At 36.5% G+C, this 19,563-nt stretch overlaps 1 protein-coding gene across 1 annotated transcript in view; it reads left to right on the top strand.

Moving 5' to 3' along the window:
* DNAH6 (dynein axonemal heavy chain 6) overlaps window positions 1-19,563 on the top strand; it is a 206,349-nt gene that overhangs the window by 72,647 nt on the left and 114,139 nt on the right. Inside the window, exons 34-43 of the mRNA XM_051974340.1 lie at window positions 852-1,000; window positions 3,071-3,178; window positions 4,763-5,318; window positions 7,332-7,454; window positions 8,703-8,885; window positions 11,532-11,675; window positions 11,984-12,205; window positions 14,035-14,182; window positions 17,287-17,444; window positions 18,382-18,513. Of these exons, the coding sequence (XP_051830300.1) occupies window positions 852-1,000; window positions 3,071-3,178; window positions 4,763-5,318; window positions 7,332-7,454; window positions 8,703-8,885; window positions 11,532-11,675; window positions 11,984-12,205; window positions 14,035-14,182; window positions 17,287-17,444; window positions 18,382-18,513 (1,923 nt within the window). The remainder of the gene's footprint in view (window positions 1-851; window positions 1,001-3,070; window positions 3,179-4,762; window positions 5,319-7,331; window positions 7,455-8,702; window positions 8,886-11,531; window positions 11,676-11,983; window positions 12,206-14,034; window positions 14,183-17,286; window positions 17,445-18,381; window positions 18,514-19,563) is intronic.

Below are 19,563 nucleotides of genomic sequence, written 5' to 3' on the forward strand. Positions count from 1 at the left end.
CTTACTAACTGCTAACTAATTAGAGTTGATCTAATCTTACAAGAAGAAGTTTTGGGCAGAACCTGAAACAAGTTACTAAGTAGAACTAATCAATACAAGGCTTGTGTTCCCACCTACAAGCCTTGTATTGATTAGTTCTACTTAGTAACTTGTTTCAGGTTCTGGCCAAAACATCTTGTAAGATTAGATCAACTCTAATTAGTTAGCAGTTAGTAAGGATTCCAACACATACTCTTTGAGTATAGTAATAGTCTTATTTTTCAACTCTGAATTCACAAATCTCAGTTCAAGTTCCCTCCTTACCACAGACTGAATATGTAATTCTGGAAAAGTCGCTGCTCTAGGCAACTCTCTAAGATTCTTAAGTGATGAGAAAAGGGAGTTGGGGAGTTCCTTCATCTAAGAATTCCCTTTACCAAAGAAGTCACAGATCTATTCCCTGTCCTTATTATGTCATTCATCAAGGAGGGAGCTCAAAGTCAGCATTTCTGCTACTTTTCTGTTGAGTGATTCAGGCCACGGCAGTAAACCTTTTTGTACATTTTTCTTTCTTGGAGGCAATTGGGGTTAAGTGACTTGCCTAGGGTCACACACCTAGGAAGTGTTAAGTGTCTGAGGCTGGATTTAAATTCAAGTCCTCTTAACTCCAGGGCTGATGCCCTGCCCAACTGTGCCATCTAGCTGCTCCTTTCCATTTACTTTTTAATGATGTAAGAGCTCACAGATATATTACAAATTTTATTGAGTATTTCATTAAGAGTCCTATTAAAAAAAACTGGAAGTATTATGCTAATTAGTATAGAAGCATATTATAGTAGAAATTCCATAATATGTTTTTTTTTTAATTCTAGGTGATTTTATATTCAGAAGGGTTTGAATCCAGCAAAATCCTTGCCAGAAAAATGACTCAAATGTATAAACTTTGCAGTGAACAGCTCTCTCAGCAAGATCACTATGACTTTGGGATGAGAGCAGTGAAATCTGTCTTGGTCATGGCTGGGTAAGAAGGCCTCAAATGGCCCAATATGGTTAAGTGTGCCATCGTACTCCAAAGCTGTCACAAAATGGGCAATATCCCCCCCATCATACATTTCTGTTTGTTTGCCCAACACACTGGGATAATCACTCTCTTACTCTCTCATCTTCACCAATAATCCCCCACTTGCCCTATCCTGTCTTCTGAAGTACATTAAATACAAAAACTTCAAATACACAAAAAATGACTACAATGAGAGAGAATTTTCGGGCCCCAATAATAGACAGTTGGGATAAATTAATACATAGAATGAATTTTGCCAGCACAACAGTAAACCATGTGCTATTGTTATTGTTCAGCAATTTTGGTCATATCTGACTCTCTTTGACACCAGTTAGGATTTTCTGGACGAAGATATTGTAGAAGTTTGCCTTTCTCTTCCCCGGCTCATTTTAAAGGTAGAGACTTGTCCAGATATCATACAGCTAGTAAGTGTCTTAGGTAATATTTAAATTCAGATCTTCCCACCTCTAGGACTGACATTCTCTCTATTGTGCCATTTAGCTGCCTGGATAGTAAGCACTAAGTTTCTATTATTTCTACTTCACTAGTTGATCAGAGTTAGGTCCAGAATAGCAGTTCCTTAGTCATTTGTCCCATCTTTTGAAGAGTGACATTTTCATGAAAAACATGTCACATTTTTTTCCACATGACTTTCATACAATGAGAGTTAACTCCTCTCTAGGTGGCTAAAGTCTCTGTGACTAAAATATCATGACTGGTTGGCTAGATCTTTACCAAGCTCCTTTTCTAAGTCCTTTATGTGGTCTGCAATACATCCTCAAGATAATCTCAGTTCTGTTTCTTCATTTATTCTCTCCCAAAACATGTTTCCCCTAAAAGCTCTTGGATTTATTTACATGAATATATCTCCTCAATATACATTTCCTACTCTACAAAGTCTGTTGTTTTCCTGTTGAATAAAGCTGTCACTTTCAAAATCAGGAGTCCTGTCTTACCCAGCTCAGTGATATCTGAAGTCATTACATCAGGATCTCTGATTCATCCGTCTTTGTTACCCATCACTGGTGCATTCGCAGGTAGATCTTGCAATCCAGGTGTTTCATAGCAGACTGTCTTTCTGGTCATTTTTGTCTGTGGATTATAGGTCTTTTAGGCTATATTGCATGGGGTATTCCCAGGTGTGGCAGATCTTTGTGGGAATGTTTTTCCTTCCACTCCTTTTTGGTTCAAAGCCATTTTGACCAAGTCAACATACACTAATTAAGCACTTACAAATGACAGCCACTATGCTAAGTGCAAGAAATTCAAAGAAATGCAAAAGGCAGTTCGTGCTGTCTCATGAGAGAAATGACATGTAGACAACTATATATGTGCAAATAATATTTACAGAACACATTGGAGATAGCTTCAGGAAGAAGATACCAACTTTAAGAGGGATCAGGAAAGACAACTTCTGTAGGCATTCTTTACCTATTGTTTTTAATTCTATCTGTCCCACCAAGGCAAATATATCTACCTTCCCTTAAGAGTCAATGCACAACAATAATTATATTGCATATTATAATTCTATATTATTATATAGAATTATGTTTTATATAAATATATTATTATCATAGACATTTATCTAATACTTTAGAGTTTGCAAATATCTTATATACATTATCTCATTTGACATTCTCAGCAATCTTATGACAGTACAACAGATATTTTTACTATTTACAGATTTTTACAGATGAAAAAACTGAGATTTGAGTGTCAGAAGTGGGATCTGAATCCATATGTTATTTGCTATGCATTCTGAGCCTCTCAACTCCTAGCCCCTGAAACTTTAAGCCAAAATACAGTGTCACTAATAATCACAATACATTTACATATGTACAACTATCTATACTTGATCACATGCTACTTGATTTAAGGCATAAACCTATTGCTCTCTGGAGCCATGTAAAAGAAAAATAAAACAATCAACTTTTACTCCCCGTGCTAATTTTCTACTCATATGTTGTTTAAGCTGAGATTTCAAAAAGTCCAGCAGCCCCATTTTTGACTCTTTCTGTCTTCTAAATTTAGGTCCCTCAAGAGAGAGAACCCAAACCTAAATGAAGATGTTGTGTTGATAAGAGCCTTGAGAGATTCCAATTTACCCAAATTTCTAACAGACGATGCCCTTCTCTTCAGGTAATGTTATGAACGGTCATTTTCTTTTCTTTTTTTAATAATATAAAAAAATCATTCTTCTCTCTGTTAGTTGAAAATAAAGTCTATATTGGATAAAAAATTGTCTTCTATTTAGTCATTTTTCTTGAAAATAGGATCACAAAATTCTCTTGTTTCTAAAGAGTATAATTCTGTCTATTCCAGACACATGAGCCATACCTGTACTTTCTCTGAGATAGGGAACTCCCAGAATAGAAACTCTCTCCATAAAGCAAATGGCAACTGTTTTGCAATATGGCGGGTTTCTTGGGAGCACCGATTGCTTAGTGCCTTTTCCAATCTAATATACTGTCCATGTGACAGTATATTAGAGGCAGAATTTGAAACCAGGACTTCTCTATCCACTATCAGAAGATTCTCTTCTTTAATCTTTTTTACCTTCTCTCTTGGTGAGTACATCAGCTTTCTTAGGTTCAACTATAATCCATATGCAAATGACTTTTCTAAATATCTAGCCCAAATTTCTCTCTCTCTTTTGGTTTATTATTAAAGCTTTTTATTTACAAAGCATATGCATGGGTAATTTTTCCAACATTGACCCTTGCATAACCTTTTGTTCCAAATTTTCCCCTCCTTTCACCACCCCTTACCCTAGCTGGTAGGTAGTTCAATGTTGAAATACCAATATATATGTACATATTTATACAGTTATCTTGTTGCACAAGAAAAAATCAGGTTAAGAAGGAAGAAAAAGAAAAACTGAGAAAGAAAGTGCAAGCAAATAACCACAGAGTGAGAATTCTATGTTGTGTTCCACATTCGGTTCCTAGCCCTAAATTTCTCAAGCTTGAGTCCTGCACCACTGACTCACTGGTGGACATCTCCAATTGAGAGATGAAGGGCTATGTCAATGATAAAAAAAAAAGCCTTAGTTGCAGAGAGGGGCAACATTGAGAGGTTAGTTTTTTCTGTTCATTTTAATTTTTAAAAAGGTTATTTATATCTTAAAGAGAGGCTGCTGTCGATTTCTTGTAATGTGTCCTAATTAACAGTTTTTTTTTAAATACAGACCTATATTCCCATGATGTGCTAACATGCTGAAGGAATTCATCTTCTCTCTTAGGATAATATCAGCGTGTGCAAAGATGCTTTGTTTGACCCCAATATAATAGAGCAGTCTCTTCTGACACTGGGATTTTATGCATTCATTACTTAAGGAGACACTGGGAGACAAAGACAAATATTGTCCCTCTCCCCAGGAGTTTACAGTCTTGTTGGGAAAACAAAACTAATCCTTGAAACAATACCAAATAGCACGATACATTATAAACACCATATCGTGTTTATATTTTTCATTTCATAGCATTGTGTTTCAAAATAAGTACTTCAAGAGTTCAAGCAAAAAGGAGACCAGTGAGGAAAATATTATTTTCAACTATTTAAATGTTATAAATATGAAAATAGAATATAAAAAATAAGAAAAAATATAATTTTCAACCATTTGAATGTTACAAATATGAAAATAGAATAATTAAAAAAAATAAGTATCCAAATACATAACCATGTTTTCTAATTGACTTAAATTTTGTTTGTTTTTCTTCCCAGTGGAATCATTTCTGATCTTTTCCCCGGAGTCCTTATTCCAGAACACGATTACGGTATTCTTCAGTCAACAATTGTACAAGTCATAACTAAACAAGACCTTCAGCCTGAGGCCTGTATGGTTCACAAAGTTATACAGTTCTATGAAACCATGCTCGTAAGACACGGCGTCATGCTTGTTGGGCCAACGGGAGGAGGAAAGACCACAGTTTACCAAATTCTGGCTGAAACCTTAGGGATGTTAAATGAAATGGGAATCGAAAAGGCCTTTTATCAGCCAGTTAAGACATATATTCTGAATCCAAAATCCATTACAATGGGTGAACTGTATGGGGAAGTGAACAATTTAACCTTGGAGTGGAAAGATGGTTTGATGGCACTTAGCGTCCGAGCAGCAGTGAATGATACTTCAGAAGACCACAAATGGATCATCAGTGATGGGCCTGTGGATGCGCTTTGGATTGAAAACATGAACACCGTTTTGGATGACAATAAGATGCTTTGTTTGGCCAATAGTGAAAGAATTAAACTCACTCCTCAAATTCATATGATATTTGAGGTAAAGTATGCTCGTTGCATTACTTTAGCACTGATGATATTAATTAGTTTAGGATATAGTGATTGGATTTCCATGATTCTGCTGATCTGTCCATTTTCTTCTATTCTTGAAACAACTTATTTGTTCTCTGTTGGTATTTAAAGCTCTGCATAACTTGGACCCTTGCACCCATAACTTCTCCATTCTGATGCTTGACTTTCCACTACTTTTTATAATGACCCTCCTGAAATTTTCAAACTTGACCCTCCATTTCCCACTTCCATGTCTTTACACTGGATGGGTCACTTACTTTGAATACTCTGCTTTCTTGTTTCAGTCTCCTAATTTCCCTGGCTTCCTTCAATATTTAACTTAAATGCCACCTTCTGAAAAAGACCTTTCCAGTCCATCCCACCATAATTTCCTTCCTTCTGAAATTACTTTCCCTTTACACTGCCTATATCACGTATGTACATAGCCATTAGACCATCATCTATTGAACAGCAAGGTCCTTGAAGAAAGGGCTGTTGTTACTTCTTTAGCCCTAGAACTTAACATAGTACCAGGGACTACAGATTAATTGAACATTGAGTTGAGAACTGAGGAATTCTTGTTGACTTATTGGTTGAATATTAGCTGGACTGTTCTGTAGCAAGGGAAGGTGAATCCAAGGCACAGTATGGTCCAAATGAGGAATCAGGGTCAGTTTTTAGCAGAATGGGATCAGAAACCTAGAGATCAGCATCTGGGGTGCAGCTGTTGTAGCCAGGAGACAAGAAAGTCAAGGATGCAGATAGGATATTGGGTTACTGAGCTCAGATTAAGAACACAAGAGCTCACAGTCCATAGGAGTAGAGAAAGTGGAAACAGACCATCTATTTGGCTGCTGCACTTGGGACTTTTCTGACTTGCAGCTAAAATCTTCCCCATGTGTAGTCTACCCAGTAAAATGGAATCTCCTTAAGGGTAGGGATCGTCTTATGCTTCTATTTGTACAGTGTTTGACACATAGTTAGTACTCAATACCTGCCTTCTGCCTTCATTAATTCAATCATTTGAATACTAGGCTGTGGATATTTGAGGACATTTCCCCCTCCCCTAAGCTTAGCTTGGTTCCCTCAGCAGGGATTGTTAGTTAACAAGTAAACCTGGGCTGCCTCATGGCTCTATCTTCTGAGAGTCCAGATGGTATCATGCCCCAATTTTAGGACAGGAAGATAATTTCCAAACTGTTTTTCCTAACCCATGCAGAAGCAATAACCTCCTCAAAAGACAAACCTAAGTTGTGCTTTTCTAGACTAGATGGCCTCTGAGGTCCCCTTTCAGCTCTGATCCTGTGATCCTGCCAGGTAGCCAGCTCTGGAATGTATCAGTGAGCGTCTCCCTGACCAGAAAAGGACCAAGACCTTGTTCAGATCTCCTCACCTTTTCTTCTTAAATTTAAATAAAATGGTCTGAGTTTAAAGGTCCATGGGAAGAGGGTTCATGAGACCACAATATTCCAGAATGTGTTATCAATGGTACTTCCAGGAGAGCAGAGCTAATGTTACTTGCTTTGATCGGGATATTTCCCCAAACCTCAAGGGTGGAACTGGTCATCCAATTCCAGTGCAATTCATTTGCTTTTTCTGTTCTTGCCACAGATCATTTCTATGTCTGTGCTTTCTCATCTTGCCCTCCAACTTTGCATCCTGGTTTAATTTAAGCCTCCATGCCCAACCCTATTGAACCCTGTTTCTCTTTCATACATAGTATTATATATGTGGTATGAAATATACAGGCTAAAGGGACAAAAATACATGGTTTAGTCCAAGTGTACCTCTGTGAACGAGGCAGGATGGAACTTTTCCCTTTTTCTCCTCTATTCTTTGCTTGAGTTTTCCTTTTCTATCCCATGACTCACTTCTTTCTCTCTTCCTTCCTCTTCCCTCTTTTAAATCAATATCAGTACAGCCTCAGCCAAAAATATCAGACTATGAGGAAGCAGAAAATATCATAAATAGCTTTTACCGGGATTTGTTTTTTCCATCTCAGGTACAAGATCTAAAGGTGGCCTCTCCTGCTACAGTCAGTCGCTGTGGGATGGTGTTTGTGGATCCCGAAGAATTAAAATGGATGCCATATGTCCTGACATGGAAGTCAAGTTTTTCTGACAAAGTAAGTTTCTGATATGACCATTTAGAATTGGTTATTGCAAAACCTTCAGCCTTACTGAGAATCGCAAGCATTTCAAAACATTTTAAAATAATCCTCCTCCTCCTAAATAAATTTTTGGAAGACTTCCAAAGTGTTACATACTCCTGCTTTCTGGTTTTATAGGAAACAACTGTATAATACACAATGAAGTGAGGTTAGTTCTTTTTCATATGAGATGAAGTCAGTCAATATTCTCATACAAAATAACTACCAAGGAGTTATACAGAAAAAGTCATTTCTCTCTCTCTCTCTCTCTCTCTCTCTCTCTCTCTCTCTCTCTCTCTGTCTCTCTCTCTCTCTCTCTCTGTCTCTCTCTCTGTCTCTCTTTCTCTCTGTCTCTCTCTCTCTCTCTCTCTCTCTCTCTCTCTCCCCCCCTTTTCCACAGTGAGGAATGTGTCTGAATGTGGTCCCTTTGTGTGCAGGACTTCTTTTTGGAGGGACTAGGAAAGTTAAATGGCTTGTCTAAGACCATACCAGCAGTAAAAAGGAACTGACTCCAGAGTCAAATGTTCTTACCACCAGACCTTATTGGACCAGCTTATGATAATAATCGCTAATGTTTATTTATGTGCAAGGAAAGTTCAGAAAGCACTAGCAGCTCTGGTGTGAGGGCTGTGGAACACTTTTCAGGGCTTCTCGTCTACCTGTGGTGTCCACCTGCCACCCAGCTTTCACCTGTGGCTCCAAGAAGCTGTATCACATTGTGACATCTCAGTAAACTGTCTTGGCAGATAGACTAGCCCAAGCTGAGGGCAATCTACAGACTCTCATATTTGTTGATAACTTAAGGGGATGTCTACCCCAATTATGTGAAGACTTCTCCCAACATAATGAGAGGATGAGAAAAATTGATTCCAATAGCCTGGAATGTAGCTGAAACGGGCTCTGTGGAGGGCTTAGAGGTTAGTCAGATGTTGAAGATCCCAAGGTCATTCACTGCATCCCACGCCATTGCCAGTCATCCTGACTTTTATCCTGTCACTAGACCCCAGTGACCTTAGAAGAGAGACTTTGTGTACCTGTCTCACTTAAGTCCAATTCACTTACAAGTCAAAACATCATCCATGATGTCCCTGGTCCTCTTTAGAAACAAAGGATAAACAATGAAATAGTGCAAGACTATTCAAAGCACTTTACAATTATTATCTTCTTTAATCTTCATAACAATACCTTTTAGTACTATTCAATTATTTTCCTTTTTCCTTTTAGCTGAATGAGGAAGCATGGGAATATGTGCTAAATCTATTTCAACGTTATGTCGAGCAAGGCTTAAAGTTTGTCAGTAAAAAGTGCGTTCAAGCTATCCCTCAAGTGGATATCAGCAAAGTGGTCACCCTCTGCTGTTTATTGGAGTCCCTCCTATTTGGGAAAGATGGACCTGACTTAGCTCTGGTATGAATGTTGCCTTTATCTCAGCAAAGTTGTAATGATTACTACATATTGGGGGGAAGGTTTTCTATCACACAGGAAGATTTTGTATTCTTTCATGTACAAATATAAATGAACAATAAGATAGTCACTTGGGTTTTATGGTCTTCCAAGAGAAACGTGATGATTTTTTAATAAGTATCAGTGCAAATTCTGAAAATGCCAATGTTTTCTAAGGTTTTTTTATTCTCATTTTTTATCAAGTATCTTCTATGTAGACCATACTTTGAACATCCATCGTTTTTTTTAACTCTATAGAGTTGTACTAGATGTCAAACAAATCTCACCTCATTCTAAAGTTCTGTAACCCAGAGTTCTACTAGTTTTTATCTGGGTCTTTTACAAGGCAACATCATATGACCACATGAGCTATTCTTACTATTAATGTTACTCTTCAGTTCATAGAAAATTACTGGTGCCTAAAATCAAGCTAGGGTCTGAGGACAGATTTGATGGCATTTCTATTAATTGTGACCTAAAAAAAGAGCCTCCCTTAAAAGTGGGGCTAAATCCATATTTATTTAAACCAATGACAGTCCCATGCAGAGTAGTCACCCTAGCAGGAAAAGCCAAAAACCTCTTGAGTGAAGTCAAATATGCAAAAAGAAATATATAAGGATTAGACAATACTCGATTAATAAGTACTTATTAAACACTTAACGTGATATCAGACCTTGTACTGAGCACTGAGGATACAAAGAAAGGCAAAAGCCAGTCCCTGCCCTCAAGGAACTTAGAATCTAATGGAAAAGACAACATGAAAAGAGCAATGTACAAATAAGCAGCAATGTACAAGCAAGCTATATACACAATAAATTGGAAATAATTTTTTAAATGTTCAATTCTAAATTTAACACAAAAATCATTTTCATATATAAAGTAGAATATAAAATGTATAATTTCTAAGTCAACAGAAAGTTATAGGGAGAAAAGAGAAAAAAATCTGTGTGATTTAACGTACAACAAGAAATCATTTCCATATACAAAGGAGAATATTAAAGTAGAATTTCTAAGTCAACAGAAAGTTATAGGGGGGAGAGAGAAATGATCAGTGTGATTTAACACAAAAAAATCATTTCCATATACAAAGTAGAATATAAAAAGCCAATAAAAAGTGATAGGAAAAGAGGGAAAAGATCAGTGTGAGGGGCTTATAAGTAATACTCATTAATTAGGGAGTTTAGAGAAAAGTCAAACAAAGGAGCCCATGAGAAAAGGTCATCTTGAAATTTGAAAGACTTGGACCAAAAGGAAATTATATCTTTGTGATAACAGCTAAGAAAATGGGGTAGGGTCTAGTTTCTAAAATTTATGATCTCCACACCAATTCTCTAGTGTTTTTTTTCTTTGTCAAACACACAGCACAGCAAAAGGGAGACAGGAGAGTTATGGGAATAAGGAAATGAACCAGGGTGGGGATGGTGAAAGTTCAGAGTGAGCCATACATCACTACACTCAGAGCTATGGGCAAGAAAGGGCTTCATAATCTTTAAAGCAAAGAATAAAAATGGGCTGTTCCTATAAACTATGCCTAATTTAAGGTCACTGTTAGAAGAGTCTCCAGAAACTATACGTGAATAACCATAGTTTTTTGGAAAGCTTAGTGAAGGACGTAACTCAGCACAGTTATACACAGAAGAGATGTTCAATAAATCTCTTAATTTATAGCCAGACTGAAGAAAATATTGAATGTTTATTGATCCAAACAAGGAATTCTCCTTTAGGAAAAATAAGTCAACTCTCAGGCAATGTGTCATTTCTATTTTAGCCCCGGATGTTCTACTCTGTCGAATGAACAAGATGTTTGAATAGAACATCAGATACATATTTATCATTTTAATATTGATGATTAGTAGAGGCAATGTGACACAGTGGAGAGAGTGCTGAATGTATAGTCACCGGACTAGAGTTTGAATCCTGATTTGCCACTGTCTGACTGTGTAATCTTGAGCAAATGACTTACTATCTCTGGATCTTACTTTCTTCATTTGTCAAAAAAAAAAAAAAGAAATTAGATTAAATGAAATTTAAGGTCACTTCCAATTCTAAGTCTATGATCTTTCTATAAATGAAGTAAAAATAATCAGGGACCAGATGCAGAATTTTTATTATACACCAGCAGAGCTAGTATAGCCTTCCTCAGCAGCTTATCCTCTATAATTATTTTTGCACCTAGTTCTTAATAAATATTTCCACAAAATTGTGTCCAAATTATCAATGGTCTTTTCAGGCTAATGCAGGAGTAATAAAAATTATATAGCATTTTAATGTTTGTGATGTGCTTTACAAATATCATCTCATTGATTCTCACAACAATCCTGGAAGGGAGATATTATTAATAACACTGTTTTACAGTTGAGGAAACTGAGGTAGATAGCAGTTAAATGACAGCTGGTAAGTGTTTGAGGCCATATTTGAAATCAGGTATCCCTGACTCTAGTCCCAGAGCACTAACCAGTATGCAACCAAACTGTTTCAGTCATTTAAAAGTGCAATCTCCATGAGGAAAAAAGTGAAAAGAGGAAGATGTAGAGAGGGATTTCATCATTGGTGATTGATTTTCAAAGGTTACCTATGAATCACCTTAAAGAATTCCATTTGGTCTTTTAGGAACAAGGAAAATTGAATAGTGTTCTTTGCCAGACTTTTGTATTCTGCTATTTGTGGGCTGTTGGTGGAAATCTGACTGAAATCTACTGGGATGCTTTTGACACTTATGTCAGACAGCAGTTTGAGGAGACTCCAGAGGCCAAGGTGAGGAAAGCTTCAAAATCCGTAAGAATGTGATGCTTCTCATTGACCAGTATGGAACAAAAGATATTAGATCCTTATCCAACATACACAATTTTTTTCCCAGTTCATCTTAGTTGCATTAATTTTGTTCATGCAAAAAGCTTTTCAAGCTCATGGAAACAAAATCATTTAACGTATCTTTAGCTAGCTGTTTGGCTAAGAATTCACGGGCCTAGCTAACCTGTCAAAAACATATGATCTACTTCTCTCCCCATCTTTTATAGTAGTTATGTGCTTCTTTAAGATTTAAGTTTATTGTTGTTCCTTAGCTTCCGAGTTCTGGGGATTTGTGGAGCATTCATATGGATTATGATACCAAACGCTTGGACCCTTGGGAACGAATTATCCCTCCTTTCAAGTACAGCCGAGATGTGCCCTTTTTTGAAATGCTGGTTCCCACAACAGACACTGTACGCTATGGTTATCTAATGGAAAAACTGCTTGCTGTCAATCATCCTGTTCTATTGACCGGAATCACTGGGGTTGGCAAGGTAAGTGACCTTCATCTCTGAAAGTGCAGCAAGGTTATTTCCCCCAATGCCAGCACAATGTGAAGGTAACCCAGTCTGTCTGTAAGGATGTTTTCAAAGCTCAGTGGAAAGGGATTTTTAATATTTTACCCCCAGGTGATACCTGTAAACTTGATAATTTTTTCTGTATGGTGAAGGTATAACCCAGGCTGCCTAAGTGACAGGGAACCCTGTTATGGGAAGTAAAAGTCTCATATTGTTATTAATAACAGGATGAAGCAGGATGGTGTAGTAGATAGAAAGCCTGCTTCCAAGCCAGGTTGATCTGGGCTCTGACATATACTGACTCTGGTTAAGTTACATAACTTATGCTGGGGTAGGTAGGGAGGTGACACAGTGGAGAAAATAGTGCACACAGAATCAGGAAGACCTGAATTCAAATCCTGCCTCTCATATATCCCACCTACAGGACCATGGGCAAATCACTTTATCTCTCTCTGCTTTAGTGTCCTCATCTCTAAAATGGGAATAATTATAGCACCCCCTCTCAGGTTTCTTACTAAATGAAATTTTATTTGTAAAGCACTTAGTACTATACATGGCACATAACAGGTACTCATTGCTATAAATAATAATATTTATTAATAACAGAAGGCTAATTATATTAGTGATATTCTTGTAGTATTATAACAAGAAATGTTATTATTACTATATTAATGATAATTGTTAATAATAGATGTTTCTACAGCTTCTTTATAATTATTATTGGTTTTTATTAATATGATTAATAATATAAGACAGGAGGGGGAGCTAGATGGTGCAATGGTTAGAGGCTGACCCTGGAGTTAGGAGTTCAAATCCAGCTTTAGACACTTAACACTTCCTAGCTGTGTGACTTAATTTTTTTTTGCCTGGCCAAAAAAAATTAGGAAAAGGCAGGTCATTTAACCTTTAAGTGATCCAAGAAGTACTCTTTAAGTTATAATTAGATTCTTCACTAGGAAATCCCTACTTTGATGAAATCATAGGTCTAAACAACACCAATAAAGTGAGAGGAATATTGAAAAAATGATTACTCATTAAAATCTATAGTCAAATTAATTTTCCAGCTTATACATGTAATCCAAGGGTTGTAGTTCCAGAGCTATAAACAATCTCAGAGACTGCAATATAAATCTTTAAAGCACAAGACTCATATTTTAAAAGATGTTTTTAAATATCACTACTTTTCTTTTTAACTCACAGGATTAGAATAGTCTTTTGTTCCTCCACTAAGAAATTCTAAGAGTTAAGAAGCCTTTCAACATAACCTATCCAGAGTGTCTCACATGTCTTAATGCTGTTTTAACACTTTAAAATGGCAATAAGATTTTTGGAACACTGATTTGTCTCTTATGTAACACTGCCTTACTCTGTACCATCTTACTTTTTTTTAAGGGTTGGAGTGTATTTCTATTATATCCACCAATTTTTGTCTTCCTTTCCATCCTTAAGCCCATCTTCCCTTTACTTCCATGTATTAGTAGTGTAATCTGACTTCAAAAACATATGTTTTAGTTGGCGCTGTCCAATTTTTTATCCCAACATGGCATGAGGGATAGAGAGCTGAAATTAGAGCTGGGAAGACCTAGCTTCAAATCTTCCATCTATCACACACCAACACTAGGATTTGGGGCAAATCAGTCAACCTTGTTGAGCCTCAGTTTGGTGCATCTGTGAAATGGGAGAGTGGGCTCCATGAGCACTGTGGTCTCTTTTAGTTTTTAAGTCTTATATTCTTTTGCTTTTCCTTAATGATCTTTTTTTTTTTTACAATCCATTCACATATTCTTTTACTTTATCCTTTAAAGTCTGTTGTTGCCCGGGGATTACTGAACAGAATACAAGAACAGGCTGGATATGTTCCCGTCTACCTCAACTTCTCTGCGCAAACATCATCGGCAAGAACACAAGAGATTATTGAATCAAAACTGGAAAAGAAAAGAAAAAACATCCTAGGTAAAAATAATGGAATTGATGATGTTTTCCCTCAAAATAAAATAACAATTAAATAACAGATTATTAAAATAGATAACTTAATAAATTAATAGCCGTATAATTTCTTATTTTCCTGTAAGGATGATAGTTAAAATTTAAATTTGAAATAAATCTTTCAGTTTCCTAAGTGCTTTTACCTGCATCATCTGAGCTTCATGAGAACTCTCTGAGGAAGACACTCTAGGTATTATTGTCCCCAATTTTCAGATGAAAAAGAAGAAGTTATCTTCATGATCATTGATAATAGCTAGCATTTACATGATGCTTTATGGTTTCTAAAATAGCATATAATCATTGCCCCATTTTATATTCACAATAATCCTGGAAGATAGAGATCATTATTATCCCTATTTTGCAGATGATTTTGCAAAAATTGAGACAGTTTCTATTTGATAAATCTGGGGTCACACAGCCAGTATGTGATTAATACGGGGTGTGAATCCAGGCCCAGTGCTCCTGCCTCTGTGCCATCTATTAAGTATCTTCTATATGTTAGGCATTGGACTAACATAGGGAATACAAAGGTAGTCCCTGCCCTTGAGGAACTCTCAACTTTTAAAAGTCCCTGCCTTTACAGAGATTGTAGTCTAGAAATGGTATAAGACATGAAAGCAGATAATTATAATACCCAATATTAAGTGCAAAATGTATTTTATATTATTGTTTAGTCATTTTAATCATATCCAACTATATGTAATCCCATTAGAGTTACAAAACAAAATGTGGATTCTAAAGCAGAGGTGGGAGTGGGAGGTTGTTTAGCAACTGGGAATGCTTCATGGAGATGGAATATGAGTTGGATTCAAGGACATGTAAAAATCCAGCAGGAGAATGGTTGGAGGGAATGCATTGCAGACCTATGAACAATGAAAGCCCTGAGGTGGGAAAACTGAGGGAGAGTAGAGCTGGAGCATAAATCTGTGGAGGGGAGTCATAGTGTGGGGAAAGCCTGAAAAGAACCTGAGATCAGACTGAAAAAAGCCTCATGTGCTAGGCAGAGACATCTGGACTTTACTCAGAAGTAGCAAATGAGGTAACAGAGAAAGGGCTTTGCTAACCTGACAATGCTACAGAAATACTCCCTGCTATAATAATGTATTCTTCAAGGCAATTGGCAGCCACTTTGTAGCAATGTCTTGACATGAGAAGCCCCATGTCTTCATCTGCATCCTAGAAGTTTAGATTTGGAGGAACCATTATTCAACCCAAAGTCATCCTATCCAGAACCAAATTCTTCCATCTTCTCCTCTTCTCCATTCAGTTTCCTTGTCTTGGCCAATGATCCCGCCATTGACCCCTCGAGTCTTAAACTTAATTTTGATTCGTTCCTCTCCTTTATCCTCTACATTTAAGGAGCCACCAAGTCATAACTCTTCTTTATTAGAAAGGTATCCCATTCACAGAGTGCCTTCTTTTCCCATGACCACTACTCCAGTTCAGACCCTCATCATTTCATACTTGAGGACTGAAAAGCCTGGATCCACAGAAGGTGCTCTACTTAGAAACTACCTTTTCTAACTAAAATCTCCCTCTCATGTCCATTCAGTAAAGTTCTGGCAAAAATCTTCTTCTTAAGCATCATTTCCATCATGTGGACTAGTCAACAAATATTTATTAAGCACCTGCTCTGTGTCAAGCATAGTACTAAATGCTGGGATACAAAGAAGGCAAAAGAGAGCACCTGAAATCAAGGAGTTTATAACCTAATGGGGGAGATGATATGAAAACAATTATGCAAAAAAATACAAATAGAGGAGAAAGGGGGGGCCTCAGAGGAAAACACTAAGACTGAATACAGGAAAAGGGACCTTGCACATCATTCCCCTCTTGAAAATCTCTTTTTACTTGCCATATCAATTCAAAACTTCTCTATGAGCTTTCAAGGCCTTTGATGATACAGTTTCCTAATATAGTGTAATGAGAGCTGAATATTTTACCAATCTATCATCTCTGTCTCTGTGTGTCTATCTATCTAACTATCCTCTCTCCATAATTATATCATCTATCTGCCTATCATGTATTTATATCTATCTATCTATATAATTACTTTTTCTCTATAAGATATTTATCATATATATATGATTATATAAAATATAAGACATAAGATTTATATCTGTTTATATCTATAAGATATAGCTATAGATGTCATCTATTTATTTACCTATTATGTGTGTATCTGTCTTCCTATCCATCTGCATTCATCCATCAATTTATCTATATTTATATTATGTGTCTATTTCTCTAGATATTATCTATTTGTCTACCTATCATGTATCTGTCTGTCTTTCTATCCATCCATCTATTCACCCATCCATTTATCTATCATCTTTCTTATCTATCCTCTATCACCCATCCATAATTTAACTATATTTATATCTGTGATCTATCTATATCTATAGATGTTATCTATTTATCTAGCTGGCATGTGTCTTCTTGTCTTTATAATCTATTTGTCAATATTTAATTTTTCCTTTCTTTTTCTTTCTTTATTTCTTCCTTCCTCCCTCCCTTCTTTTCTTTCTTCTTCCTTCTCTTTTTTCTTCCTTTTCTTCCTTCCTTTCTTCCTCTTCCTTCCTTTTCTCTTCCTTCCTTCCTATCTTTCTTTCTTTCTTTTTCTTTCTTTCTTTTTTCCTTCCTTCCTCCCTCCCTCCCTCCATCCATCCATTCCTTCTTCCTTCCTTTCTTCCTTCCTTCCTTCTTTTCTTTCTTTCTTTCTTTTTTTAAATTTTTCTTTTCTTTCTTTCTTCTTTCTTTCTTTCCTCCTTTTCCATTTTTCCTTCCTTCCCTATAAAGATATATCAGGGATAGTCTACATTTATTTCAAGGCCTGACAGTATACAGCCTTCTTGGTTATATGGAAAGACAATAGAACAGCAGACCAAAAGAGAATTTCCTCTCCTCTCTAAATATACCATGGTAGTTATCTTCTTTAGTCCTAAGACATGAAACTGACCATGTGATATCAGTTATGATTTCTAAAGAATCCACTGCAATGTAATTTTTAATTTGACTTCTTAAAACAAACCTGCAATTCTAACATGCTTTCATTTTTCTTATTTTTTTAGGAGCACCAGGAAACAAAAGAGTCATAATCTTTGTGGATGACTTGAACATGCCCAAGTTGGATACCTATGGTTCTCAACCTCCTATTGAATTACTCCGACAGTATATGGATTTTGGTGGATTCTATGACAGAGAGAAGCTCTTTTGGAAAGAAATACAGGTTAGTTAGACTTTAAATCATTCAGTGAATAATAACTATGTGTCTGTCATTTTAAATTAAGATGGCATACAAATTCCTTTCTGTTTATTAACAGGGATCATTCTGAATGGACAGGTTGGATTAGCTTGTTATTATAAGATGGAAAATTCATAAATCCTTAATTGTATAACCAGGAGGAAACACTAGGGACAGCTAGGTAGCACAATAGATAGAGCACCAGACCTGAGGTCTAATTGCAAAATGGCAACTTAGCTAGGTCTAGAAGCTGAGTCCTATTATCCTTAGTCCAGAGTATCTCCTGTCATTAGTTATATAAAAAGATCATAGTCTTCAGTAGAGTCTGAGAAGAAATCTTGTCATGAAAGAAGGCAAGCAATGAACCCTTAGCTGAGCCATTAAGACTCTACAGTAGATTTTCTGCAAATTTTGGGAAGGAGCTAACACAGATGCACTCAATTGCTATTCCAAATCAATGGACAGAGACTGGACCTGAAGTTGAGAACTCCAAAGTAAAGAAGATCCCCCTACCAAGTGAAAGTCAGGGTCTCCTCTATAACTTGAGAGTGACCCAGAGCACTGAAAATTTAAGTGATTGGTCCAATCATACAGCCAGAATTTTTCCCAGAGAAGGCACTCGAATCCAGGTCTTTCCAGCTTCAAAGATGCCTCTTCACTTTGCCTAAACCCTTCAAAATGTAGAAATCATTTTCATAAGTTATCAACTGTCCAGTTTACTAATTATAATATTTGACTGTGAATTTTTCCAATAAATTAGTATATATTTCTCCTTTCTCACATATTTTAAGTTCAATAAAAACAAATTCTTAGTTTATAAGATGAAAATTTGATCTATGACTACTATATACTTCTAGGATTCTGAAACCAAAATATAACGATTCATTTTCCTTTGAAGTGAATCATTTTGTTTTCTTACCAGGATGTAACAATCGCATCAGCATGTGCACCTCCAGGAGGTGGTCGCAATCCTGTTACCCCTCGTTTCATCAGACACTTCAGCATGTTGTGTCTTCCAACCCCTTCTGAACATATTTTAAAGCAAATTTTTCAGGTGAGCGTTAACTTAAGTTAATTTCTAATGAATTCTTTTGATTTAATCTAGTTTATTAATTTAAAAGAAAACAATGACATATTCTATGTCATTTTACAATATCTCTTGTCATGAGATAGGGACTGGGTTTCAGTTTTCTTCGGAACTACCCATTGAGCAAATTCCCTGCGCCAATGCCCTCAGCACCTCTTGTCTCATAAAGCTGCATAGAGCCCTGAACAGGTCATATATGCCAGATATGTAACTTGAACCAAGAGCCTCTTAGTTTCAAGTCAAATTTCTACAGATGCACCAGGTTGCCTCTTTATCACTATAGATGGTAGGATTTTAGAGCTGAGAGAAACCTTGAAGGTTTTCTAGTATAATGGTCTGTTTGAACCTGTTGTGTGAATTTGGAGGCTCATTCTTTTAAGTTACTCACACTGGCATGCTAGGTTTCCCAGAAGGTAGCTGCTGTTTCTCCCCCTCTGGGTCCTAGAAAACTCTGAGAAGCCTATAGGTGATTTTCTAGTAGTCTAGCTTATGAGCCCCCATTAGTGTTCTTTTCCCAGCATTACTAGCTGCTATCAATTAGTCAGATTTTTAATCAGTTTTTAGTTATAGTTGTCTCCTGAGGTACTTTAGTAAGAAAAGCTAGTAAATAACATCCTCTTAAAAATTCTGTTGCAATTCTCCCACACATACATCAGAACTCAACAGAAAGTGGTCTCATCTTAGAAATTCCATGTGGCAAATGAGTAATCCACAGCACCTAGTTGCTGGAAATGCCTTTTTTCCTTTTTTTTTCCTTTGAATTCCGTGAAATTCTGCTTAGGTGCAGTATAACCTTCTTCTGGGTTTCTTTTTTATTTAGTATTTTATTTTTCCCCAGGTACATGTTAATTTTTTTTTCAATTTTTAACATTAATTTTTAAAACTTTGCGTTCCAAATTCTTTCTCTTCAAAAGAATCCACAAATGTTTGTGGCAGATCTTTTTGTAATGGCAAGAACCTGGAAACTGAGGGGATGCCCATCAACTGGAGAATGGCTGAATAAGTTATAGTATATGA

Source organism: Antechinus flavipes, chromosome 2 (genome assembly GCF_016432865.1).
Source record: "Antechinus flavipes isolate AdamAnt ecotype Samford, QLD, Australia chromosome 2, AdamAnt_v2, whole genome shotgun sequence".
NCBI lineage: Eukaryota > Metazoa > Chordata > Mammalia > Dasyuromorphia > Dasyuridae > Antechinus > Antechinus flavipes.